Source organism: Oryzias latipes, chromosome 14, assembly GCF_053564925.1.
Source record: "Oryzias latipes strain Hd-rR chromosome 14, Olatipes_Hd-rR_3.1".
NCBI lineage: Eukaryota > Metazoa > Chordata > Actinopteri > Beloniformes > Adrianichthyidae > Oryzias > Oryzias latipes.
The window spans coordinates 14,922,971-14,949,925 of NC_136250.1; the positions used below are offsets into that span (position 1 = coordinate 14,922,971).

The following is a 26,955-nucleotide window of genomic DNA, read 5'->3' on the forward strand; positions in this document are numbered from 1 at the left end:
TGTGCACACAGTTTACTTATTAACCAAATAGCATATAAAAGCCTTTTATGCTTAAAGGCTTGTGGACAATTACAAAAGCATTTTACATTTTGCAGTTCTTATTTTTAAAGAAAAAATGTAATAAACTGTGTTTTCCAGCCAGGTGTCTGTGCTTTAAGGTCTTTTTTTTTTATATATATTGATAAGCGGAATATTTGTGATCTGCAACCTGTGTTTTATTAATTCAAATTAAAAAAACTGATATAAGAAAAAGGTCAGATCTGAGAGTGAGTGTCTTCTTTCTGCCAGTTCCCCAAACTGCCTTCAGTCAAGTCAGTCTCGGGCCACCTCGCTTTATTTCAGCTGCGCCTTTTACAGCTTCCTCCTCTTGCGAACCATGGATTCATTTATCTTCTTCCCCTTTCCTCCTCACGCACGCACGCACGCAGCTCCCTCTCGAAGACAGGAGCGTGCAGCTGCAGGGACGGCGATTCACAAGTTCCAGGCCGCTACAAACTGTGATATAACAGATAATAGTAACCCAATAGTGGCGCAGATTTTTCCCCCGCTGCCGCCACCGCATTAGGCGTACCGCACCACAGTCATAGGGTCGTGAAAATGCAGTATGTAGAAAATATGGTAATAGGCAAAGAGCCGCGTGTTCTCCACCCCTGCCCAGAGGGATTGGCCTCAAACGGTCACAGATGGATGGGTGTGGCTTTGTGCTGACACTGTGCAGGTTAGAGGAGCGCACGACAGGTGTGCAGGTTTACACAGAGAACGGAGCTCCTGTGAGGCACCTGTCTGCTAATAACCACACAGGTATCCTTTGGGGGAAAGCACCAACCAAGAGTGTAAGTTATTTTCATGTTTGTCTCTGCAGAAACTCTACCCTAACAGGGAATATCTGCTAACAAACACCTTTGCCGGTATGTTGGAAAGTGTGTTGTTGAGTGAAATATGAAAGGAGGAAAAGTTGCTGCATAAAAGAAAAATAAATATATATATTAAGTGATTTTATTCAGGAAATTTATTTTGAGACGTTTTATTGCAAGCGCAACTATTATTTGGTAAATTTCTTAGACTTAAGTCGCTCATTATTTATAATGTTTTTGGATTTGCTTTTGAGCGGCGCTACGTCATCAGGCGTTGTGCGCGTGCGCTGCGGCGTTAGAGGAGAGCGGCCCGGTGTGTTCACGTTTCAGAAGCAAATCCTTGTATAACTGAAAGCGCGACAAAAAGAAAGTTCCTGAAACAAGTCCAGACTTTAATTTGTCTCGAGGAAACGAGCTTCACGTGAAGTCAAACTGGCCCAGTCAGGAAAAACTAGTCTAACAGACCAAAAGTAATGTTCAACGGAGCTTTATTACACCCAGCCTTCAAAACAACAATAAATTTGACCACAACATTGACTGTAACACAAAAATATAACGATCCAATTTTAAATGGCTTCAATTGATTCCCCCCCTCCCATTTTATTTCACGGAATTTTATATATTTTAGTCACGTGTTTTTCCTGAAATGTCATTTTCTCCCCTCCTTGTATCTTTACTAACCAAACAGACCAGTTTGAATTTGAATGCCACATTTACAACTCAAATGAGATTGTGGGCTGTATTGAGGGAAAAAAAATCTGGCAGGTGGATACAAAGACCAACATGTTTGACACTGGAGGTGTAACGATTCTTTTTAACAACAATGAATTTCATATACGGTAATTTGTGGTTTCTGAAATGAGTCATAGTCAATATTGGTTATTCTTATTTATTTATTTATTTCATTTCATTTTCATTCATTCATTTTTAAATGAATCTTATGAATCTTTTTTACACAAGAGGTGTGTATTTGTATAAACTCATTTTTTGTATTTGAGGCTACAATTTACTATATTAATTGTGTTTTTATACATTTCTTGTTGGGCCGAACGGGAAAAAAAAGAAGAAAAAAAGGAGAGAGGATGTTTGAGATGGGGGATAATAGTAAAGAAGAAAGATGAGGAAAAACATGTGTATGTCAACAGCGTGGAGCCTGTCCACAGACACACTCAGATATTACAAACATACTGTTGGCTCCAAAAATCTTCCAACGCATGTATGTCAACACATACACATCGCCTATACAGCTCACACGCACATATTTATACATAAAAACAAACAAACACACAAACACGTCAAGCAGATATGATTCTGTCAGGCATACTATTTGTGCAAAGGTGAGGTGGCACTTGTGCTCAGGTGAGTGACTACTGTGGTGGATGTTGGAATGATCCAATTACATCATGATGCAATGTAAAAAATAAAAAACGTAAAACAGAGGGGGAGTACTCGTCACCCCCACACCAAGACCCCTGCTAAAGCAACAGTGACAGCCAGGGTCCTCCAGACCCCAGCGCAGGAAAGCAGATCGTGGGGAATCCGCCCGTTGGGCTACCCAACATCAGCCCCCAAGACCAAGGCCAAAAGGACCTGCACAGGGGTCCCCAGCGCCAGAGCGCAGGGGGGCACAGGACCACGGAGAGTGAAAGGCCCAGACCTGCCAGAGAGCAGCCCTCCCGCCACGCCAGTATATTGGTTCACGCTTTTCTTTAAAGTAAATAGAGGAAAAGGCAACCGCCTTCTTTTGCAAACTGAAATGCGCACATTTCTTCTAATCTGCGCGTCTGTTTTTTTTAGAATTTTTTTTTTAGTGCAGCGTGGGGCGGGATTTCTGTTCAGAAGGAGTTTCTTAGAGCTGCACATCGGAAAACCGCTAAAGGGATAACATGTCAACTCACTTCGCATACCAAACAAAGGTACCACTAACAAAGAAATAATGCAGCAAGGCTGTTTCGTGCTGTGCGTCAGGGAGTATAACATTGTAACTAGGGGTGTAAGCAATCATTTTGAACAATCTGATTCCCTGACCTAAAATTGATTCATGTATATTATGCAGGCTGCATCCCAGGAATGTACAAATTCTCATCTGGTTTTCTTGCATGAGTCTTTACATAAAGGACGTAAACTTAAGTTATGATTCTGTACTTTAAACTGAAAGCTATGAAGAACCAGTCTGAGGGACAGGCTTTGTATTTATGGTATGACTAAGCCATGCTGTGTCTCCTTTTGTTTTTAGGCCAAACAATGGCCAACTTTGGAGGGCACGCCATTCCTGGCAGTTTCTTCCTGTTCTATGGCTTTTGCTTGACGGTCAAATACGTCCTTTTTCACAACTGGAGGAAGAGCCAGCCCAAAGCAAGGCAGATCTTGCCGCCTCTTTTTAAAAGGATAAACTATTTCGAGGGAGGACTGCAAGTCTTTGCGTCATTTGTTGGTCAGCTCTCCTTTCTAATCTCTCCGCATCATCTCAGCTTGGTGCCTGCCTCCTTTATGTGCCTACTGCTGTCCTGTTTTAGGTATTATGGTGGAGCAGTTTGTGGTGGATGGGCCGCACGCACATCTGTATGATAAGGAAAACAAGTCCTGGGTCAAGCTGATGAACTGGCAGCACAGCTCCATGTATCTGTTCTTTGGGATTTCTGGAATAGCCATGCTTCTCAGCACTTCATCCAAACTGGTGCCAGCTCGTATCGACAGAGTAGCTCTCTCCTTGGCTCTATTTGTTGAAGGTGGGAGGAACAAACCTTAAGCACTTTTAACATCTTTCTATCATAGTGCTTTATCAGTAAACTCGAGTCATGATGTGTGTTTGACTGCCGTCTCTTCCTGCAGGATTTCTCTTCTACTTTCATGTGCATGCCAGACCCCCCCTGGATGCTCACATCCACTCCCTGCTGCTGTTTCCTGTCTTCGCTGGGTCAGCCAGCATCATGCTGGAGTTGTTCATAAAAGACAACATCCTTCTGGAGCTGTTCGGAGCGTGCTTCTTCATCCTGCAGGGCTCATGGTTCTACCAGGTGATCTCCATAGTCAAATTTTGTTATTGTAAAAAATATATATTTTTGGTTCACACTACTACACTTTTTCAGAAGCAGATGACTGATCAGATTTCACACAATTGTCATTTTGTCAAGTAAGGAAGTTTCCATGGTTACCTGGAGGATTCCCCCTCCTGTTTCATATGCTTTGTCTACCAAACAAATCTTTTTACTCACTAGAATTCGTTTAGAGTAGAGAAAGTGACAACATGGAGAGATGGTTAAAACCTGCTAGCGATGAAGTTATGTAATAGTCGCATTTGGGTTGATAAACAGTCCAACGTTGCTGAATTTATTTATGATATTTGCTAGAATTTATCCCCTAATGAAAATACATTTATAAAGAAAATGAAAAGAAATGGAAATGGTAAAGAGGAAGATCACTAAAACACACTTGCATTCTTTTGGTTGCAGCTTTCTGCTACTTATAGAGTATTTTATTGCCCCCCCAGTCACAGTTCTTCTGCGAGTCCATCAGAAAAACTCTTTGAAACACAGAGAAGCTTCAATGCTGCTGTTCCTATATCTTTTTTAATTAATAATTTAATAATTAATTATTTCTTCTAAATGTGATAGATAATAGGAAAGACCAGCAAATATTTTCCTTAAGTATCCTATATAAAAAAAGTTACAATTTTTGATTTGTTTTTTAATTTCTTTCTTGACACTTTGTCATTTCAGATTGGATTTGTGCTTTACCCCTTGAGTGGACCAGATTGGGATTTAAACGAACATGGCAACATCATGTTTGTAACCATGTGCTTCTGCTGGCATCTAGCCATGGCCCTGCTTCTAGTTGCCAGCACTTCTTTCCTAGTTTGGTTGTAAGTATCGAATTTCTCAGATTTGTAAGTTTAAACATAATGTTTTTCCAGAGTGGCATGCATGCAACAAGCTCTGTATGACATTTTTAATATACAACGAAACTTCTTTGTAACGTCCAACACTATAGATTACCTGCTGAATGTAAAGACAAATTTTATGAAGACATTCTCAATGAAGGTCTCAGAAAGAAAGCAAGTTCAACCAGTACTGGAATGCAGCAATTTAATGAGTTCCTCTGACATAAGCACAAAAACTATTCTCTAAACGAATGCACAGTGTCTTAAGACATTTTTGGAAAAAAACTAAATAGAATTTAGCAGAAAACATAAAAAAACAGCAAAATCCTCTTTTCCTGTGAATCTAGTGGTGTTCTGTTCTTTACCACAGACCTTTGTAAGGGACTAGTTGTCACATCTTGTTTTTAAATTTTCCATTCTTTCATGTTCTGTTTCTTAACGATGTTACACTGCTGCATCAGCACTGTCTTCTTCTTCTTCCATCTTAGCTGGAATTTTGTGCTCAGTTCTTTGGGATCTTTCATTCTACGCTTTCCAGAGACATCTCACCTTTCTTTTAACTTAAGGACAGGGCTGCCCAACCCTGGTCCTTGAAATCTGCCACCCCACCTATTTCCAGTTTTCCCTGCAATTCTTGCTGCTGATGAGGTGTGTCAATTGAGTCAATCAGAATTGAAACAAAAAAAACAACAAACTGAATCATCTGAATCAGCAACAAGAGGGGAAGAAGAACTGAATACCAGGTAGGGTGGAAGATCTTGAGGACCAGAGTTGGGGAACTCTGCTTTAGCCACTTCTCCAGTCTGCCAAAATGACATTTCTGAGAACATGACCCCATAGATTGAGACTTTCTAGTCCTCCTCCTCCTCCTGTCCTTTACTTGCAGTGTCAATGCGTTGAGGAATTTTCTTGACTGTCGTTCCTGTGATATCTGGTCGGCTAAATATTCCATCTTGGACTTTGTTCTTCTTAATCTTTTTTATGAACTTATTTGTGGCCAACTTCTTCCTCCATCCTATAAAGTACTAAGTTATAGAACTCAGCATTTTACAGAGTTGATATATTGCACTCTAGTTCCTTGTGATCACTTCTCCATCCCGTCAGGTTGATCATATCTAGAAATAAAACCTCATAGTTCATCCAGTGTCCATTCAGATGTAAGACAGCTTAAATTTACGACCTTATTGGAAAAATAAGGTCATTTATAAGTATTATTACAGTAAATACTAGCTGATTGCAACATTTTAACATCTCATATGTTAAATAAAACATGGGTAATTTTTTGATCTATTGTAATGTGTGACCCTTAGGGCTTGGATTTTTCCAAATATACCAAAGCCTTGTTTCAGCAACAGTTATTTTTGTCATGACATTCAACAGATGTTTTTTTAAATATTGATGATTCTGATGGATCATTAACCTCAGAACCTATGCATGACTCCATTAGATCCATTGCATCACTGAGTCTAGAAAGGTAATTAAACCAAATGTGTGTTCCACATAGAACAAACTGTTTCAATTGAAGACTTTCCTATAGTAAAAACCTCTCACAGCACAGAATGTTATAAATGTCTACTTATGATTTTATTTAACCTAAAATCAATATTTATATAAGATTTGTCTTGTTCTTTGATCATTTTAAATTTTCAATCATCTTGAATCTGTTTTTGTCATAAAAAAAAGAACTTGATTTAATTTTTTTTCTTGTTCTTACAGCACTTTGACACGATTTTCGGATAGGAGGGGAGACATCGAAATTGGAATGAGAAACACGTTCTCCAAAACAAACTCAGAGAAAGCTCTGCTGGAAGAATCTGAAGAAGAGTGAAGTTCTTTGTTCAGCTGTACTGAAAGCTGGTTTAACTCTGCTTGTCCCCAAACTCCTGCTGCATCTGTGTGACGTCTGCCAATTTGCACGATATTATTTACATTTTTTCTTAATAAAACCACAATAAATCATAAATCACATTGAATGTATATTTGCAATTATTGAAATGCAAATGAAAGAAAAACAAGAATTCAGACTCAAACGAAAATAAACCTGACACTTTAAGTGAAACAAATTGGTCAGACCATTAAAAGAGAACAGATCTTCAACTTATTGCAGCAAAATACAAGATAGCAAAGTCCTATTGTTATATTAAAGGCTAATTTAACAGTTTAATATTTACAAAGTTCCAGTTAATAATTACAATTAAAGTAAAACTCAAGAGTTTCATAATACACCTGAACAAATTCGGATTCTTCCTGAACCTTAGACTGATGGAACATCCTGGAAACGACGTTTGCTGCCGGAAATCTTTCCTGAAAATAACTTGAAAACTCCAGTTTTAGTCAAAAACACTACAGCTAAAACAAGAACTCTAAAAGCACCAGGCTGAATGATGAAAGGAAATCAGTTCTGGGGGGCAGGTGGGGGATCAGGTGCGGGTTTGTGGGAAGGGGCTGTCGTGACAACAACTGTTGACAGAGATTTCGGAGATCCGGTGGCTATGTGCTGCTGGAGCTGCTGAGTCGGGATTGTTTGAATCCGAACCTTAAAAAAAAAAAAAAAGCACAGTTACAAGTTTGCATTTCAGTCAAAAAACAGAACGATTTGGCTGAGTGATGTAACAAAAACCTACAGAAAAAAATATGAATATTGTTATAATGAAACAGGCAAGTTGTTTATGTTTATGTCTTTATCTCACATCGGCGTCATGTACAAACCTGTGTGGCCTGTCCTTGCTGCTGAAGCTGCTGGAACTGTTGAGCTGTGACAAAACTGACCGGTTTGTTTCCAGCTATGAGCTTGGTGCCTGCAGGCATCGTGGTCAGGATGATGTTTCTGCCCAAGCTACTGATACTGCTGAAATAGACAAAAAGATTTAGAAAAGCAAATATGTTTCCAAGTACAGCTTATGACTGGGGAAAATTATGTGAAAATTCAATTATTTTTTATGATATCTTTCTAAGAAGTTTTTAATCACATCAATCTCATAGCACTTACTTTGTATTAATGCTTCCTTTCACGATTGGTGTCGTTACGACGCTCTTGGTCTTCAGCGGTTGGTTGAGGACAGAGAGAGGCACAGTGATGCGTGCTGGTAACTTTCCCTGCAGTGAAACAGGCCAGTTCATCCGTAAAGTGACCTTCACATGTGCATGTCACATCTTACTTCAAGAACAAGTACAAAATGGAAAGAACCACTACAACCATATTTTGATCTATTTTCAAAGTTGTCTTTTAAGTATGAGGATGCCATTTTTAGCCAAAATGAAAAAAACTGTGTTGTTATAGAACATAGTTTCTGCAAAGCAGCAGGGGTTCATTAAAAATTCAACTCTGAGTTGTGGGTGGGACCATTGGCACAAAGTACCCCCGCCCCCATTCCCCTCCCATGTAGCTGAGAGCTCAGAGCAGGAAGAACTTTTTCTGCATCACAGATGAGCTATTTTTAAAACAGCGTTTCTTGTCTTCATCTCCTGATTCATCATTATTTGAATAAAGGCAAACTCAGAGTGGGTCTTTAAACTAGAGTCTCCCTAAAATCAAACATTTCTTGTTGAGAGGTCTGCTGGTTTAGTAAACTTTGGCTGCTTACCGCTTGTGTCGTGACCACAGCTCCAGGAACCTGTCGCACCGCTGCAGTTGCTGTTGCAAGCGTCAGGGGGGCGGCAGATACTCCAGGCGCTACGGTGATGCTCTTAGTAACAGTCGCCACACCGGCAGCCATTGTGACCACATTGGCACAGGTGGGCACTGGCAGAGGTTTGTTGCCGGTGGAGGTGGTCATCGTGATAGTCTGACCCTGCTTTTGTGGTATAACCCCGAGGCCTGGCATGATCCGGATAGTGGCACTCTTGTCTGAGGAGAAAGTTCGAGATTTCTGGTCGGCCACGTTGACGGCTAATGTGGGCATCAAACGAATAGCCGTGTCTCCCGCAGCCTTCAGCACGGTGGAGGAAATGGGGCCCGCTTTGGTGGTTTGGGTCTCCCCCATGCAGGGGGGAGCACTCGAGGCGGAGGAAGGTGAAAGGTGGGGAGGCGTCACGTGGAGAGTGGCCGATATGCTCTTGCTGCCCGCAGAGGCAGAGCCCAGGAAATCAGAAGTGAGTTTGACGGTGGCGACTGGCGATTTGGCGAGAGTGGCCATCATGTCCGGGGTGATCCGCAGCACAGTCTGCCCTTTGGCATCTGTGGTGATGGAGGAGGGTGGAAGACGCAGGACATCTTTACCCTGGATGCGCAGGTTTGTGGCAGTTATTGGAATTCCAGCACTGCCTGGAGTTTTCATTCCCAGCTGTCCGGTGATGGAAACCTGGAGAAAAAAAAATTGTAATCAGACAATTATTGAGACTGACTTAAAGGAATAAAAATCTGACGTATTCCCTTTCATAACTACACATTAAAAGTTATCTTAAATCAACAGTTTGATTTAGACTCCTTGAAGACATGTTAAACATTTCTAAATTAAGTTAAGTAAAATATTTGCTGGCCAAACTGTTTTAGGGTATCGGTCTACACGCCGACAGACGTCCAGATTGGATCTGGATTAGCCTAAAGACCCGCTCTGGTCATCTTGTGATCTATATTCAAAGCGTTTCCAGTGGTCTTTTAATTATTATTGTGCCGTTTTTAGCCAAAATTAAAAGACCTGTGTCGTTTTCTAGGAGATCATTTCTGCAGGGTAGCAGGAGTTCAGACATTGGTCACTGAGTTGTGGGCTGGACTGTCGGCATGAAGCAACCCCGCCCCTCTATCCCTCCCTATTGCTAAGCGGAGCAGAGTTGGGAGCTTGAGGCTCACCCAGCGTATTTTCTACATCGCACCTTTTTCAAATGCGATTCACAACGATGTCCTCTATCATTAGAAAAATGCAACAAGAATGTGTTAAAAAAACAAACAATTTGTCACAGAGTGGGTCTTTAAAGCAGACAGAATGGAGGCCAAAACGCTGCAGAAGTCATCCTAACTGTCAACAGTGGAGAACACAGAGGTAGTGGTAATAATGCTGGGTCTTGTTTTTCCTGCTTTCAATAAAGCTGTGACGCGGTTCAAATTAGAACCATGGTGTTCGGTCTCGAAGTTTATTTTAAAGTCATTAATCTGGGTGGTTCTATTTAAATTCTGTTTTGGAGAGAAAACATCCAGAATTGACCTTCTTTAACCTTTAAACACTAGGCCAAGTTGTGAGGTCAGTCTCTGACAAGTCAAGAGTCTGGTAACCATTCAAGATAGAGTTAAGAGAAATATGGCATGAAATTCCATAAATCAGTTTAAAGCAATAGCCTGCAGGAAAAAGTAGGGCTTATTGATAAAGAGCTTTTATTTGACATCCTATAAAGTTAAAAAGCTACACAATATTACCAAGTTCAGCAAATGTAAAGCCCTGTAAGGATTTTCTAACACTGAGAAAGCCTCACCTGTTTGATGTTGGAGCTGGTGACTCCCTGCAGCACCGCTGGAGATGCTGGTTTGTTAGCAGGGCTGCCAGGAGATCCAGTTTGAGGTTTTGTTACGGTTACAGCTGACATGGACAAAGTGGTTGGAACCTGCACTGGACTGGTACCGGACTGACTTCGTAAAGGCACAGAAACCACTGCCTGTTTGTTCAAACAACAACCGCAGCACAGAAAGAGCAACACGCTTGAAACATGCTAAACAAACATGGGAATGTCAGATGGCGTTCAGGGTACCTGTGAAATGCCCTTGGCCGCCACAGACACAGGCACCCGGATCTGGTGTGGGGTCTGGTGCACCAGAGTGGTCTGCTGGCTTGCAGCTGAAGGCGCCAGAGCAGGCTGAGCAGCAACAACCCGCACCTGTGGGAGGGAGCTGGCAGCCAGGTGACTTACTATCCGGGCCGTGTGCTGGGACGAAACCGGCTGTGAGGCCGGAGGACAAGCCTGACTTGTGGGTAAGATGGTTCCAAGCTGAGGCAGTGATGGAGGGGACACAAGCAGAACTCTACAAGAGAAAAACAAACAAACAGGCATTTAGTTTAAACCAGATAGATAAAAAAATTAGATTTTGCTTGCTGCATCGCGCTGACCCTGGGCTGGTTTTGACTGCGTCCGGGACTCCGGTCTTTGTGGGTGTGGAGGCTGTGAAGGGTAGAGGGGACTTGGGTGTCCCAGGTGTGTTTGGGGTGAGAGTTGCAGAGATGGGAGACATGGGGTTAGAGCTCACATCCTGCCCTGGCTCTACACTTCCAGGGGTTTTTCCACCTCCATCTTTGCTTCCAGACTTCTAAAACAAAATTAAAATGAGCTATTCGACACTCCAAGCTAAAAGGGATAATCTGTCATTCCAAATAACTGACACAGGTTTCTTAACCACTAAAAAAGCTGTAGTAAAGCGGTTTTATGTATCTGAAAAGAGAGCGTACAGGCTTTGAAGCTGGTTTAGGCTTCTGTTGAAGAGCTTTTCTTGCTTTTGCAGCTGCGGCTTGAGCCTGATGGATTCTCTCTGAATTAAAGAAACATAATGAAAGAATTAAGTCACGTGTTTACACTTTAAGAGAGTCAAGAATCTTCTTTGAAGCTCTTTGCTCACCAAACTCCTCCTGACTGCGATGGCGATGCAGGTAAATCCACAGTTTGCGACCAATGTCGTACTTCACACAGGGGTCTTTCTCATAATGAAGTCTGTCCAGCGCCCCACTCACAACTGTGTTCACCTAAAAGAGAAAAAAAAAAGAGCTCGGTAGGATAAGAAAAATATAAGACACGTAAAAGCTAATTCTTCCTTTGCAAAGAAGACATTTCCATATTCTACTTAAATGAATGTTTTAGCCAATGGAAAACCTTCCCACCTGTGCACTTGTGACATCTGGGGCAAGAAACTGCGAGTCTTTCAGAAGCTCGCAGATTTCCGCCCTTGTTCCTTCTCCATTGGGTAGCCTGGCTGCTGCGTCCCGCACTGAAAAACAGAGTCCAGAGAGCATAGAAGTCGGTGTTCTGCTAAAGCACCAATCAGAAAATAAGTGAATGTCTAACCCAGAGAGAGAATGGTGACGTATGGTGGGCGGTCTGAGCGAAGCAGGGTGTGCTCTCTGGCTTTGTTGAGAGACATCTCCTTATCGAACACGCCTTTAACAGGACCCACCACCGATTCAAAGCCGTGCATCCTGAAGGTGAAGGCTTTGTGTGGCTCGTTGTATCGCTGCTGCTCCTAAAACAGCAAAAGAGCAGAAACTTGGAGCGTGTGTCAAAATAAAACAGCAAAATGCCATAGCGATGCAGCACAAACACACCTGAATTTGAAACACCTGTCTCTCATCTCCAGTACTCGGCCTCACGACATAATCAGTAGATCTATGCAAGAAAATACATCAAACTCCCAACAAATACTTAAAAGGCTAAACGTGCAAGTAATTCTCTACATTTGCTTTAGAATAGCAAAGCTTACAGTTTTGGTATTGGAGACATCATTTCTGAAATGTCTTCACTTTCTGTCTGTAAGAACAAGCATAAATATCACATTGTACAAACTGTTAGGCAAAGCTTTACCCTTCCCCTTCCCAAAAAAAAGGAAGAAAAAAAAATAAATTACTTTGACAACAAAATCTTTAGAGTCCAGCCATAACTGACAGAGTGCACCGAGGTCCTTCTCTGTATCCTGAGTGGGTCCTAAAATAAACCAGAAGCATAATTATGTCTACAGAAAACTATGTGTCACTTATTTCAACAGCAGAACCCTCTTACCGATCCATCTCCACTGCTGACATTCATCAACAAATTCCACAAAGGGAAAAAATCCACTCGGGAGCGCCATCATGCCATCTGATCATTGACAACATTGCCAGGGGAAAGAATAATAGATGGATGATTATTTGATCCCCATACGTTTTTTGTGGGAGTGACTACTGCTGGCTACCTTTAGTCTCTCCTGCTAGAAACTGCAGTGCTTGAAGAACCAGGTCAGACCAGCATGAAGCAAAGGAAAACCAGGGATTGTGGGAGCTGGCTGGACACATTTGCCACATTTGAACCTTCTCCTCCAACTGCCAAAGTCACAACACGTGTGTTGTAGAGTGTGCATGACAAAAAATGTTGCTTGTGTGAAACAAACTACAAACAACAGTACCTACCATTAACGTGCTGGCAAGACCCTCTGTTCTAAAGATGCTTTCCAACAAGCTAAAGAAACTCGTAGTTATTTCCTCCACAGCTCCAGGGCTGCTCTGGCAGTCCTCCACAACCCTGCAACAACATTGGGGGGTTAATGGTGTCACATGGTAACCAGTTTGCATCTCTCTCACACAATGAGGATAAAATAAACAGCTCATTTTGCCACAATAAGGACTATAAAACCTAAAAAAAAAAAAATGAAGCTAGACCTTTAATGTCTCATTTCCAGTCAAGAGAATTGTTTTACATTGTTTATGAGGGCGCCCCAAGTGGTGATTATATGCTACAACATGCAGTTAAGTCATACTCCTCCTTGATGATGGCTTGTGGCGTGCAGGGGGCTTCTGGCAGAGAGCCACTGATGTGTGCTGGTGGGGCTGAAAGGGCTTCTGAAAGGGGCAGACTTTCACAGGGATCTTCAGCCTCCGTTTTTATTGTTCTCAACTTTTTCCTCCGCTTCTCATCTCTTATCTTCTTCTTGGGCAGAGACAGATCAAAAAGTGCTGAAAAAGAAACAAGGAACATAATCTTTTTGTGATTAAAAAATAAATAAAAAAAGCCAAGACGCTTTCTACTTACGCATGGTCCCTTTTCGACCAATGTTCGATCTGGAAAGGATGTCTCTCAGCTGGATATCAGAGGTAATCAGGTCAGGGTGGTCCTGAAAAAAAATATCTATTGAAAACCAGGTACAAAGGCAGCCATATCTCTTTTTTTTCTCTTTTGCTGGTATAACTTACAGGCTGGCGCTTTCTTTTCTCGCAATGATTTTGCAACATGACTTTCAAGTCCAGTTGGCTCAGTTCTACTTTTTCTGCAACAAAAAATATAAAAATAAAGGGACGAAGTTTCTTCAGCTCACACGTTACTGCAGAACCTGTCACTGACCAGAGGTCTTCATGTCTTGGGTGGAGAGGGTGGGAAGAACTCTGAGCGACACGGTGGAAGACGGAGAGGAAGGCGACTGAGGAGTCTGGGTCCATAACGCCATTTCTGCAGGTGAAAAAGGCAAGAATACAAAAGCTTGATATATGAATGAAACAATTAAAAGCGGAAATTTTTAAAAACAAATTTAGGGATCGGAATCTCAAAAAAGTTTAAGTTCTCTTTTGTCAATTCCTGGCTTTTAGTCTGATATGACAGGTTTGTTTTGTTGTTGTTCTTTTTAAATCACTATTTCCTATGGAGTTCAAAACTCCTTATCTTTCAGACTAATTAATAAACCAACTTTTAATCGCAGCAATTGTAAGAGGAAAAAAAAAAAGAGTGCTACATAATTAACAGAAAAGACTGACCTTCATCGTCAGAGGATACAATGCTGTCTCCACACTCTGTTTTGACCTCTTTAAGTATGTGGCTCCATCTTCTTCTCACCCTCGTCTCCCTCATTTCAGCTTGCGTCTTATTTGGCAGCCTTCTTTTTGGTGGAAAGTCCAAACCATTCTGAACGGCAAAATCCAGCAGCTCCTAAAACAAAAAGAGATGCCGATACTGAGCAAGAAACTGGATGGCAAATTTAGTATCAATCAGGAAAGCAAACTACCTTTCTGGAGACAAGAATCTGCTTCAACAGTTTGTGGTAATACTGCTGAAGGGCGTGCAGGTGGCGTTTCTTCTGAGACTTGGCACATAGTTGTCTGTACTTCACCACCTCAGGATTGAAGTAACCATCTGTACAGGGTTATAATATATTTTAAAAAATCCTTTCATGATTAAAAAGTCGTGCACTGAGGTGTGCACACACAAAAAGACTTTAATCTGATCTATTTCATTTGTGACTTGTCTGCAATGAGGCTCAGAAATCACCTCTGAACAGCTTTTGTGCAAGATGTAGAGGATTTCCAAAATGAAAATTTCTGTTGTTGAACAGATCAGCGATGGTGCTGTCCTGCTCTTCAGGGTTGTTGTCAGGGAACTGTGGCAAAAAGTGTCGCAAGTGTTGTCTCTGAGAATCTGTGAGTACTTCGTTCCACGTGTTTTTACTCAACACAGAGAAAAAAATATCAGGCTGCAGAAAACAGGAGAAGATAAATAAAAAAGAGTGACCTTGGTGAATTATTATCCAATAGGTTTTTGATTTCAAAAGAATAAGTAGGGTTTCTAAGAAAACTCACATCTTCAAGGAGATCCTCTGGAAGGCTCACCCTGCAGTTTCCAAGCATGCACTCCTCTGTGATCACCCCATCATTCCCCTCTTTTGGATCAAGGTGACCAGTCATCATTTGAGAAAGTGAATCCATTCTTCTACCTAAAGCCAACCTTTAGATTACAAACACACAATGAAGCCTATGATGATGTGGGAAAAGGCTTTATTTATTATGTGAAAGGGGAATTTTGTCAGCAAATTTGGGTATATAGTCAAAAAGTAAATCAGACTCACCAGAAAAAAAAATCAAGATATGTAACAGAATATCTTCGCAAAGCACAAAACTCTAGAGGGCTTTTTGGTATTTGCTAGACCACCATGTCTACTTCTAAATTAAACAACCACTCTTTGCAGCATGTCAATAAACTGAGCAGTGGGCGGTGATAAAGGAAAATGTCATCATATCAAATACGGACTTTAATGTTTTTGACAGCAAACGTGAAGGCAGTAACCAGTACCGCTATGTCTGCCTTGTTATTTCGCTTAATGCACGATATTAATTTTGTTTAATTATTATACACTTTATTTTCTCGAGTTAACTAATAACTTTTTCGTGTTCATTCCGCTTGTTGTTGTTTTTTTTTTAAACCCCACATATTTCAATTATAGTAAGCATGCACCGACAGGGAAATTTAACTATGAGCATCAGGTGCTAAGTGAGTTTAAATTGTTTGAGGAAATAATTTTACTGCTATTGATTGCAACCAACGGCGATAACCTATGTTAGCTAGCTGTTAGCTCTTTAGCTAAAATATAACTACAATAAACATTAAAACGTTTCATATTTGCACTAAAACAGAATTTAGTACATAGTAAAATGCGAATAGTTAGTAAAAACTGCGAGTACAAACAGCTTAGAGGTCTTACCTTGCAGTTGTTCACAAATGTTCCTTTTTTTCTTTTTAATCAGGAGGAACCTTTTTGGGGACGCACACATTTCTTCTTCTACTGCAAATATGTCCACATCGTGTTCTGCCCCCTACAGGCAGAAAAAGGAACGGCGCTTAAAAAAAATGCTACTTCAGTCCCCCATCTCCCCTTTTTTATTACTTCTTTCTTGGTAAAGTAATAAAATTATGTTATGTTATGTTAAAAATGTCATTAAATTATGAAGAAATAGTCAAACTTTTAAAGAGAATAAAACTGTAAATGTATTAAAATTGCATTTTTTTTGTGATTTCTTGAAAATTGAAAGAAAAAATAATTGAGTCTTGAATGTGTTGTCCATCGAATCTACCTGAATTTTCTGTAAAAGAAATAAAACAGGTACTGTTTGGTTGTTTTTTTGTTGAAACATCATAAAAGCTAGATTTAGAGTTTTATTTTTGAACACGCTAGACTTTTTCTATGTAAAATTACTAGTTGTTGAATTTTTTTCTCACAATTTTACAACTGTTTTCTAATATATTTGTTTATTTTTCTTCTGTTACGGTGGCCTTAATAGTAGCATTTTCCTTTTTTTGAAAAAATGATAAACCTTCTTTAGGTGTTTAGTATTCCATTCTTAAGTTGGAGTCATTAGACCCAGTTTCTCTTGATATTACAGTGCTTTGAGGAAATTTGATTGATTTGATTGATTCAATTTCATTTTTTGTACCTATTTTTTTTGCAAGTCTTTATTTTTTTCTAAATCTTGTCCTTCCTTGTGTTTTTGCTGCTCCCTTAATACATCATCACAACTGAATCACAGCTCTGTGTTCTCTTCATTCAAGTCAACCACCCTCCTCCTTGATTTGTCCACCGACCTCCTCATTGCCTTCACGCACTTGCTTAATCTTTTCAGGTGAAACTTCTTCTAACATTAGAGGGGAAAGAACCATTCGAGTTGCTGCTTTTGTTTTGTCAGCTTGCTCCACCTCTTGATGATGCCGTAATGAACAGCTGTACACATGAACAGTTCATCCTCCTGCCTCATATCACAGCTTTGGAAGGGGAGGCTGGAGATACATCCTATCCCCTCAGAAACCAGCGTCATGGTGCAGATGGAAAAGGACCCTGGAATCATCAAACTGTGAACAAATCTGTTTCCCTTTTCTCTTGAGGTTTTTTCTTTGACAGCTGTGAAGAATGGCAGAAGGAGCTGATGGAGAAGAGGAGATCCAATTCCTGCGAACAGTAAGTGATGCTGTTAAAGATTTCCCAACAACTTCTGCACTCAACAATGGAGAAGAGTGGGTGCTTTGAAAATTAAAGCATTTAGAGTTCTTTTTTTTAGGTCAACCTCTAACAGACAAGGACGGGTGTTGGGTTTTTGTCAGCACTGTTCCCTATTTATAACTTGGCAGCATTTGATATATGACTTTGTTGTCACAAAGGCAAAATTCATTTGCAATAAGTGTTGGAAAACACTCAAATATATATATATATATCAATATACTTATATTAATATATAATTTCCTCATTTTTTTTAAAACTAAGTGTTAATTTAAATAAACCCTAGGTCAGTGCTTTTTGTGTACATTATTTAACGGGTTAAAACCCTCCGCTCAGCTTTAAAATAATTGATCCTTTAGAATCCTTTAGATCCTTTAGAATTAAGAAATTGATTTAAAAAAAAAAAATTAAACACCTAACTACGAACGAAAAGGCAGTTTGTTGGTGTAGACCCAAGATGAATGACTCATTATGATCATGGTTCTCTTTAAATATTACTGAATATTTTATTAGCAAAAGCAGGATACCTTTTCATCTTTACGAGAAGTATTTCTCAAAAAAACAAATCCACTTAACTATTTGAAACTAAAGCTCGTTGGCTGCTGAGCCGTCAGGTTTTCTTTTTGTCATAGTCTGTCAAAGGACATTGTGGCCTTGTAAACACATGGCTGTAATATAAGACTCTTTCTGTGCAAGCTCAGTGTTAATGCAACAGCTTTTTTATTTAGACTCATGTCACTCGAGTCTTTTCTGAAGTCTAAGACACTAATTATCTGAAGACATCTTCCCATTATCATTTAAAATGATCAACACATGTTTGATTAAATGTGTTGATTGAAAATATTTATATGAATAAATGACAAAAAAAAGTTAAATTCCACAGCTTTAATTTTAATACTAAAATTGAAAAACAAGCGTCAGCTGTGGCTTTATATACGTATGTGTGAGACATGCACTAGTCTGTGTCTGCTCCCCTTGAACTCCACACAGTTCTAAATTTACAGCGAGAGGATTAACAGTTGCAAAGCTTGGATCATTTCAGCAGCTGCTTACTCCAGTCCATGCAAGAACCTCACTGCTTGAATGTTTCACCTTAGAGGCTATTTTCAAGTCATTTTAACTTGAACCTCCCCTCAGCTTAGTCTCAGTACCACCAGACTCTGTGATAAAACACAGGGAAGATTAGAAGATGTGATCATAACATGTGTGGTGGGACGAAAACCTGGCAAGGCCTTGAAGTTTGAAATCACAGTATTGAGGATTCTCTTAATTGTTCATCATTTACACCAGCAGGGAGCAGTGATGAGAAAAAGTTAAATCACTCTTCTCTATTTTTAATTTTCCTTTTACAGCCTGCAAAGACAGTTGTTTGCTTTTAAAAAAAATAATTGTGGCAATTTAGTAAAACAAGTCTTTGAAAGCAATGGGCTTCAGTAGCCTTTTATAGAGGCAACTTTTATTGTTTCACAAGATCTCTTCAACTGATCTTCTTTGAATATACCAAAACAATTATTTCAAAAATATTACATTTACGATCTTTGAACCATTTAAAAAAATTAGTTGTTCAGTTGCTAGCTACATTGGTCTTTCATGCATTCTTTGTGGCAGCGGCAGTTGCAGTTTTAAATGCTTTTGTGACAACAGATTCAATTGAAACAAACAGAAAGAAAGAGAAAACAAAAACTATACTTTGAGATGGAACTGCTCAAGAACCACTGTGGTTAAATAAATCGTCATTCATTATAAACACAGATGTGTGAAAGACATAAATAGTCATTTAAATTTGCAGATTGCATTCTTCAGGACAACATTGCAGCTGTGGATACAGGAGATGGGCAGAAAAAATGACTGCTACAAATCAGTAATACAGAAGCTGATAACAATGAGTAAAAATGTGGAAAAAAAGACAAGCAACAAGCAAACACGTTCCTTCTGTTTTTCCACTTAAATGGCGGATTGGATCATATTTTTGAGGATGCTTACCAACTTTCTGGGAGCATAGCAACTGAAATATGTTGTTTCCTCATTCCTGACTGTCAAAAATGTTTGTTTAAGACATGATGATCCTTAATAAGACCATGCTGGACTACCATACTTAGTTTTGCTTTTGAGTACAGCCTGATAAATAAGTCTCCACAAACAAATATTACACACAGGGTTCCTGTCAGATGAACACATGTAGAACAGCTACAATCTTAATGATGATTTACTTAAAGCTATTTTCAGTGATAACTGTCAGACAATGCAATGTCAAATATGTGATGTGTCACCATGGCAGCTGTTCCTGAGCAGCTGCCTCTTCTTCCTTCTTGCTGTTGCTTCAGTAACACATTACTTTTTTCAAACAGCAAGATTCCAGTTTTAAGCAGGGTTGACCAAAAGGCTCAAAGCCCAACTGTCTGATGTGATGCTTAAAACCACATGTAAAGAACTTTACAGGCTCTGATGACACTTTGTTCTTTAGACTACAAAAAAAAACTGTTCATGTTTTGAATCTATGAGCTGGTGTGTCTCATGAGTATCATCCTAACCACTCCTCAGCTCAGCAGGATAACTAACAATGCTGTCATTGAAATGGTAGGAATGCTTTTGGCCGTCAATTCTTAAATTCCTGTAGCTTTCCAGAAAGGGATGTGTGAGCAGCAGGTGCAGGAGCCTGAAATAGAGAGCAAAGGGGGCGGAGGCTTGGAATGACATAGACAACAAGATTAGAACCGAGAGACAGGGATGAATAGTAACAGGCCTGTGCAGTCATTCCGCATGCAGAAAAATCAATCAATCAATCAATCAATCAATCAATCAATCAATCAATCAATCAATCAATCAATCAATCAATCAATCAATCAATCAATCAATCAATCAATCAATCAACCAATCAATCAATCTTTACTTATAAAGCACTTTTCAGATAAAAGTAAAACACAAAGTGCTTTACATTAAAACAAAACAAAATTAATAATATAAAAACAAGCACAAAAATGTATTAATAAAAATAAAACAGGGCCTCCCTCCTTGTACCTACACAACCCCCTGCTTCTTTCACATCTCCCACCCCCTAACTGATATGGAAAGACAATGAGAAATGAGAAATAATAAATAGGCTGAGCACGAAAACAAGATGTTGGAAACGCTGATAATTGGAACCTCCCTCTCTGTGAATAGCCGCATGACCAGCCAAATGCAGCATCACAGGCGGGGACCGCTCCACCACGGCAAAGAGGTGATGCAGGTCCACATCCAGAGCCGCAGTGGCTGAACAGCAGCCGACCCAGAATGAGAGGTCCCAACTGAGGAAGCACCGGAAAATAAAAAAAAATAAAAATAAAAAAGAGAATGAAAAAGAAAACATATTGATAAAATCAATAAACAATAAACCATTGAAATAAGGTAAATTAAAATTAAAATAACACATTAAAATCTAGTGTAAGTTCATAAAACAGGATAAAATAGATAAATAAAAATAAATGAATAAAACAAATAAATAAATAAATAAATAGTGGTAGTAAAAAATTAGCTAAAAGCCAGGTTAAAAAGATGGGTCTTTAGCCTTTTCTTAAAAACTTTAATGCTCTCTGCGGTTCTGGCAGACTGTTCCACAAACGGGGTCCATAGTGTTGAAAAGATGCTTCTCCGTATGTTTTGGTTTCTATAGTCGGAATGGTTAGAAGACCAGTGCCAGAGGATCTCTGGGTCCGCGACGGTTCATACCTTACTAAAAGATTGGATAAATAAGAAGGCGCAAGAACGTTAAGACATTTTAAAAACTGTTAAAAGTATCTTCAAGCATCAAACAAGCCTTACTTGTTTGTTTGTTTGCTTGTTTATTTATTTATTTTATTTAAAGTTACATAGTCATTATTCTTTATACGTGGGGGCCATGGGTCCTGTGTTTTAACAGAGGGGAGTAGAAAGGGTGAAGGATAAGTTGGGCTTTTACTGTAATATTGTGTGTTTTCTGTTTTTAATGTTAAAGCGCTTCGAGCTGCGCAAATGCAGGAGAAGCGCTACTTTATAAACAAAGTTTGATTTGATTTGATTTAAAATCAAAACATGGCTCTGTTGATTAAAGTGCCGTAGAACACCCCCCCCCCCCCCCCCCGTGGAGATAAGGCATTTATTTCTGAAAAACACCAACATAATGTCATTGTTTAAATTTTGCAATAATGGAAATGAAAACTTCCTTTGTAATCTCCATAAGACTTGTTTTTACTTCCTGTTGTAGTTTCTGAACTGAACTTCAGGTGAATACAGAACATCTAGATGAGAGACAGGAGCATGGTGGGAGGGTAGTCCAATCAGCAGATGGCAGACTAACCAGAAGCTCAAGAGGAGTCAGATTGGAATAGGAAGAACAGTAAACTATGCAGGGTGACTGAAATGTATCTTACATGGAGATGAGGGACTAGTGGCTCCAAGAGGCAAAGAAACAACAAGGTCCAGAGGGAGAGGATGAGAGGGAGGAAGACTGATAGTGATGATCCACAATTAGTCAGGGTCAAACCAGCCAGAGAATCCAATACTGCTGATATGTTCAGGCTGAAGCACAATAATCCAGGTCCAGGCACAGGGCTAAACTATAGAGTCACGTCCAAAAACAGGCCAAAAAATTCAAACAGTGTGCAATCATTACAATTTCTGCTAATTAATCTTTGCAGAAAGTTGATAAGTCTTGTTCCGGTCTCTTCCTACTTTGAACAAATGCTCATTGCCTTGGGTGAATACACACAATTATTGTTTTTAAAATTTTGTTCCACCATTTGGTTGAACTGCCAGTTAAAAGGTTTGTACAAAGACAAAAAGGCTATGCTTATAAATGTAGTGGCATTTACGCAAAGTGACCACTATTCAGTGTCATATTGGACAGCTAATGAAGCTAACCAACTATGGAAATACGTCCTTGTGTGTTGCAATGTAAAGGGCACCAAAAATGATTTGCAATCTATTATCTACCTCTGAGCTAAAGTCTAATTTGTGAACTCTAACATGTTAGAGTTATACATTTGAAGCAGATGGGCAACACTGTGTTGGTTTACGAACACATTTCATTCTATTTAGGATCGGTTTCATGTAATTAAAATTCACTCTGAGGAATCACCTATTTGGCTCATGAGGCTAAACCCATTTGGTGATTAACTAAAAGCCCAATTTGAAATGAATACATGTAAAGTTGTGGCACAAATACATGAAAAGAACTGTTTTAATTCAATTCTTTTCAGACTGATGATGCAAAAATCCAATGGTGAATGAAGAGAACCGCTCCAGTCATGAAGGCTGGTTTTACTGGTGGATGTATTGTTCCTAAATAAAATATATGTAAAAATAGACATAAATGTTTAAAAACAAGACTTGTTGCTTTAAAAAAAGAACTAAATTAGCATTTTTTGCTAAAATAAAAAGTGAGATCCTGAAAGAGCTACAAAAAATTTCTCACTGAGACTTTTTTTTGATGAACTTTGTTTCCAGCACACTAATGTTGAAAATGTATGATAGGTTCGATGAAATAATTCAAGTCAGCGTTGTATTTTTATGTGCTTCTTTATGTTCGCATACTAACCATTCTTTCTTCTAACTTGTGGCTTGTGTTGTTTCTTCAGGACGATCAGGTGGTGCTCCAGTGCACAGCATCCATTCTTAAAGAACAGATCAAAGTGTGTCTGTCATGTGAAGGCTTCGGGAATCGGCTGTGCTTCCTTGAAACCACCTCCAACGCTCAGGTTACTGAAAGGCATATGTCATCTGTCACCTTTGAGGATTTCCATTGTCTCTGATCACTGGTTGACTTGCACCATCCCGTGTTTCAGAATGTTCCTCCAGACCTCGCTATCTGCTGCTTCATTTTGGAGCAATCTCTGTCTGTTAGAGCCTTGCAGGAGATGCTATCCAACTCTTCTGTAGATGAGGTAGAGGAAAACCTGAGTAGATACAATTCTGGTGTTTAAAATGAACAATTTTTAAGTAGGAAGAGTAAGTTGATTTGATAACTAAGATGAACCTTTCTTTTTTCTCCTTTTTTGCTTGTATCCCTCTTTTAATGTGCAAAATGAAGGCAGTTGATTTGGATAAATGGGTAAGTTTTCTTGCTAAATCACACATTTCAGTCCACTTTTTGTCTTACAGCACTTAGCACAAAAATAGCTATGCTTTTGCAAATTGTAAAATTGTAATCACTGGCCCCTTTATTAGCTACACCTGTCCAACTGCTCGTTAACTCAAATGTCTACACAGCCAATCACATGGCAGCAACTAGATGAATTTAGGCATGTAGACATGGTCAAGACCATCTACTGTAGTTCAAATTGAGCATCAGAGTAAGGAAGAAAGGTGATTTAAGTGGCTGTGTATGTCCTGGTTGTTGGTGCCAGACAGACTGGTCTGAGGATTTCAGAAACTGCTGATCTACTGGGATTTTCACCCATAACCGTCTCTAGGGTTTATAGAGAATTGTCCAAAAAAGATAAAAAAAATATCCAATGATCGGTAGTTCTGTGGGTAGAAATGCCTTATTGATGCCAGAGGTCAGAGGTGAATGACCAGACTGGTTCCAGCTGATAGAAAGGCAACAGTAACAGTGACCGAGGTCTGCCAAAGAGCATCTCTGAACGTACAACACGTCCAGCTTTGAGCCATATGGGACAAGATAGGCCGCCACTCCTGTCAGCTAAGAACAGGAAATCAAGGCTACGATTCACACAGAATCACCTAAACTGGACAATAGAAGATTAGAAAAACGTATACTGGTCTGATGAATCTCCATTTCTGCTGTGACATTCAGATGGTAGGGTCAAAATTTAGCATCAACAGCATGAAAGCATGGATCCATTTTGCCTTGTCTTAACGGTTCAGGCTGGTAGTGGTGATGTAATGGTGTAGGGGATATTTTCTTTGCATATTTTGGGCCACTTAGTACCAATTGAGCAGTGTTACAACGCCACAGCCTACCTGAGTATTGTTGCTGACCATGTTCATCCCTTTAAGACCACAGTGTACCATCTTCTGATGGCTGCTTCCAGCAGGATAACACGCCATGTCATAAAGCTGGAATCATCTCAGATTGGTTTCTTGAACATGACAATGAGTTCACTGTCCTCAAATGGCCTCCACAGTCACCAGATCTCAACCCAATAGAGCACCTTTTGGATGTGGTGGAACAGGAGATTCGCATCATGGATGTGCAGCCGACAAATCTGCCGCAACTGTGTGATACTGTCATGTCAATAAGGGACCAAACTCTCTGAGGAATGTTTCTATTGCTTTTTTGATTCAATACCACCAAGGATTTAGGCAGTTCAGAAGGCAAAAAGGGGTCAAACTCAGTACTAGGTGTACCTAATTAAGTGGCCAATGAGTGTATACAGTGTGTATGATAAATTATATTATATTTATACTTTTTAATTTATTGGAAATAAAGAAATACTATCTTAAAGACTGGGAGTTTGTGATAAAAAAAACAACAACTCACATATGATGCCAAAATTCATAAGCAAAAAAACAAAACAAAAAAAAAAAACCAACAACAATTTTTCAGTCTTACAGTCAGTAAACCTGTGGAAAACATTTTTAATGCACATTTTTCCCATGTTTTAATTAACATTTGACTACCTTGATGTTTTTCACCAGTCGTCACAGGGAGGGGGGCATCGAACCCTATTATACGGACATGCCATCCTCCTGAAGCACACCCACTCTAGCATGGTGCGCAAAGTTATATTCACACTGACAACTTTTTTTTTTCAATGTCCTTTGACCATAATCAACTATAAATGATTTTTACACCCTTGAACTTGTTCCTGCCTTCACAGTACCTGAGCTGTCTGACGACTTCGCGCTCGCTGACAGATAAATTGGCTTTTGATGTTGGGTTGCAGGAAGACTCTACAGGTGATTCCAAATTTTTACCTTTTACTCTCTGACACATTTGGCACAGACAGGCAGATGCATACAAACCTGTTCTTAATCCACGTGGCCATTCTAGGAGAAGCCTGCTGGTGGACAATACATCCAGCCTCCAAGCAAAGGTCTGAAGGCGAGAAGGTCAGGGTTGGAGATGACCTCATTCTCGTCAGTGTTTCTTCAGAGCGATACCTGGTAACAATAACAACACAGCAATATTTTTAGAGATTTCTTTTAATTACCCATTCAAACCTGTTTTATCCTCTGCTTCATATTTAGCATCTATCATATGCAAGTGGTGACTTGATGGTGGACGCCTCCTTCATGCAAACCCTGTGGACCATGACTCCTGTCATGTCTGGATGTGAACTAGCTGAAGGTCCATTGATTGTTGTTGCTAAATTTATACATAAATAATTAAGAATTAATTAAAAGTCTAAAAATGCAACTGTCTTACAGGGTTCCTTACTGGAGGGTACGTGCTCAGGCTGTTTCATGGTCACATGGATGAGTGCCTGGCCATCCCAGGAGCTGACCAAGGAGACGACCAGCGCAGGTAACTGGTTTCTCGATTAGCACATGGGCAATTCGATTCTTCTCAGTTTTATCCTTGTCCAGTTTTGTTTTCCTAGTAGTGTTTTCTAGAGAACTTTAGTCCTCATCAAAATAACTGATCTGAATGCTTTGTCAACACTGCTGGGGAGAATAAAAAGAAACTTCTTGCTATTTCAGCTTTTTTGCCAGTATTTGAAATGCTAAAAACACATGTGGCCTTGTAACTGATGTGCAGTAATGGCGCCTTTGTTTTTCTTCATTGCAGAAAAACTTCAGCACACACCACTGCTGCTTTACAAGCATTACAAATAAGATTGTTGGTACACCAATGACTTTTGTTGATTTTCTTGATACTGGCATTAGGTGATTCCTTCTAAGGCATTTATCTTTTTTTTGTGGCCATTTTTCTTTTCAGGCAATCCTCTTTTCATATAAGCAGGTGATAGAATTGTGCTACAATTCCAGGCAGTTTAGATCAGTTGCTTAGAGTGCAGGTTGAAAGGAGACCAAACACAATATTGCTGAGGATTTTACTCCTTTAATTTTTTCAAATACCTGTACCCATTCACACAGAGTTTTCCTGAACCATCCTGGTCTGAAAATACTTGCAGTTGCCATATCTTTGTGACATGTTGCCTACTCCACACACATTAAGATTGGCTTTAATTCAAATGAGGAGATCTACCAAAAACATTGTCCAACCAGAATCTAAAAAAATACAGATCAGGACTTTTGCCACCTTTCTTAATGGGCTATGCTTCTTTTGCTTTTATTAGCACAGCCCTGAGGTAAATTAATTGTAACATGACTCAAAACTATAGGGAGAAACATCCAGAGGCTGCATCACTGCTGTGATTTGGGTCTTTGATTTAGCAAAACTTTACAAAATAAAGTCATGCATAGGGACAAAATCAATTGCCCATCCTATTAAAATAATCAAAAATAACATGTTTTTGTTATACCGAACTTACATCTATTTTATTTTTTTCATTCTATTTTTTCAGAGTTGTTCAGTATGAAGGTGGAGCTGTGTGCAGTCACGCTCGGTCCTTATGGAGACTCGAGCCTCTGCGCATTGCGTGAGTGTCATGATCCTTTCCTTGCCACCCTTAATGTTATGAATGACAAAGATTTTTAAATTTCTGCCATATGATAGTTGGAGCGGAGGTCACATCAAATGGGGCCAATCTTTCCGGATACGCCACATAACAACAGGCAGGTACCTGTGTCTGGACGAGGAGAAAGGACTTCTGCTGGTGGACCCTGAGAAAGCTGTTTCCAAGATGTCAGCCTTCTGCTTCAGGATTTCTAAGGTCATCATCGTGTATTTTTAATGACATTTTGCACAACATAAACAGCAA

General features: G+C 39.7%; 3 protein-coding genes and 1 long non-coding RNA gene across 14 annotated transcripts in view; 2 read left to right on the forward strand and 2 right to left on the reverse strand.

The window, feature by feature from the left end:
• The first annotated feature begins 693 nt into the window (after positions 1 to 693).
• tmem45b (transmembrane protein 45B) lies at positions 694 to 6,707 on the forward strand. 2 transcript variants are annotated; one of them, XM_020708877.3, is made up of 7 exons: positions 709 to 833; positions 2,652 to 2,770; positions 3,091 to 3,288; positions 3,371 to 3,583; positions 3,687 to 3,871; positions 4,574 to 4,716; positions 6,451 to 6,707. In XM_020708877.3, exons 3-7 carry the CDS (start codon positions 3,099 to 3,101, stop codon positions 6,560 to 6,562), a joined length of 843 nt encoding a protein of 280 aa, XP_020564536.1. In that variant the 5' UTR covers positions 709 to 833; positions 2,652 to 2,770; positions 3,091 to 3,098; the 3' UTR covers positions 6,563 to 6,707. The 2 variants fall into 2 exon arrangements, with proteins under 2 accessions (XP_004076411.1, XP_020564536.1); XM_004076363.5 differs by lacking the exon at positions 2,652 to 2,770 and having other exon boundaries at positions 694 to 833.
• nfrkb (nuclear factor related to kappaB binding protein) lies at positions 6,698 to 15,981 on the reverse strand. Of its 4 annotated transcripts, none has more exons than XM_078930581.1 (26): positions 15,863 to 15,981; positions 14,964 to 15,108; positions 14,656 to 14,857; positions 14,393 to 14,520; positions 14,145 to 14,316; positions 13,738 to 13,842; positions 13,590 to 13,663; positions 13,429 to 13,510; positions 13,157 to 13,352; positions 12,810 to 12,921; positions 12,596 to 12,722; positions 12,424 to 12,501; positions 12,272 to 12,348; positions 12,128 to 12,174; positions 11,973 to 12,033; positions 11,716 to 11,890; positions 11,532 to 11,638; positions 11,273 to 11,396; positions 11,106 to 11,185; positions 10,770 to 10,963; positions 10,414 to 10,684; positions 10,141 to 10,320; positions 8,319 to 9,035; positions 7,724 to 7,830; positions 7,444 to 7,579; positions 6,698 to 7,270 (listed from the first exon to the last, which is right to left on the reverse strand). In XM_078930581.1, exons 2-26 carry the CDS (start codon positions 15,087 to 15,089, stop codon positions 7,130 to 7,132), a joined length of 3,819 nt encoding a protein of 1,272 aa, XP_078786707.1. In that variant the 5' UTR covers positions 15,090 to 15,108; positions 15,863 to 15,981; the 3' UTR covers positions 6,698 to 7,129. The 4 variants fall into 4 exon arrangements, with proteins under 4 accessions (XP_078786707.1, XP_011481796.1, XP_004076478.1 ...); XM_011483494.4 differs by having other exon boundaries at positions 7,444 to 7,582; XM_004076430.5 differs by having other exon boundaries at positions 10,770 to 10,966.
• A 927-nt stretch (positions 15,982 to 16,908) lies between these two features.
• The window catches only part of LOC101167142 (ryanodine receptor 1), a 55,832-nt gene continuing 45,785 nt past the window's right edge, over positions 16,909 to 26,955 (forward strand). For all 7 annotated transcript variants that reach the window (XM_011483492.4, XM_020708881.3, XM_020708880.3 and 4 more), the window contains exons 1-11: positions 16,909 to 17,110; positions 22,744 to 22,863; positions 22,951 to 23,049; positions 23,196 to 23,216; positions 24,767 to 24,841; positions 24,949 to 25,027; positions 25,122 to 25,234; positions 25,319 to 25,418; positions 25,499 to 25,595; positions 26,599 to 26,673; positions 26,751 to 26,907. In XM_011483492.4, coding sequence (XP_011481794.1) covers positions 17,063 to 17,110; positions 22,744 to 22,863; positions 22,951 to 23,049; positions 23,196 to 23,216; positions 24,767 to 24,841; positions 24,949 to 25,027; positions 25,122 to 25,234; positions 25,319 to 25,418; positions 25,499 to 25,595; positions 26,599 to 26,673; positions 26,751 to 26,907 — 984 coding nt within the window. In that variant the 5' untranslated portion in view covers positions 16,909 to 17,062. The remainder of the gene's footprint in view (positions 17,111 to 22,743; positions 22,864 to 22,950; positions 23,050 to 23,195; positions 23,217 to 24,766; positions 24,842 to 24,948; positions 25,028 to 25,121; positions 25,235 to 25,318; positions 25,419 to 25,498; positions 25,596 to 26,598; positions 26,674 to 26,750; positions 26,908 to 26,955) is intronic.
• Positions 19,601 to 23,027, reverse strand: LOC144983633 (uncharacterized). Its single transcript, XR_013647367.1, has 3 exons — positions 22,893 to 23,027; positions 22,704 to 22,779; positions 19,601 to 19,805 (listed from the first exon to the last, which is right to left on the reverse strand). It is a non-coding gene; the product is annotated as an uncharacterized LOC144983633 (long non-coding RNA).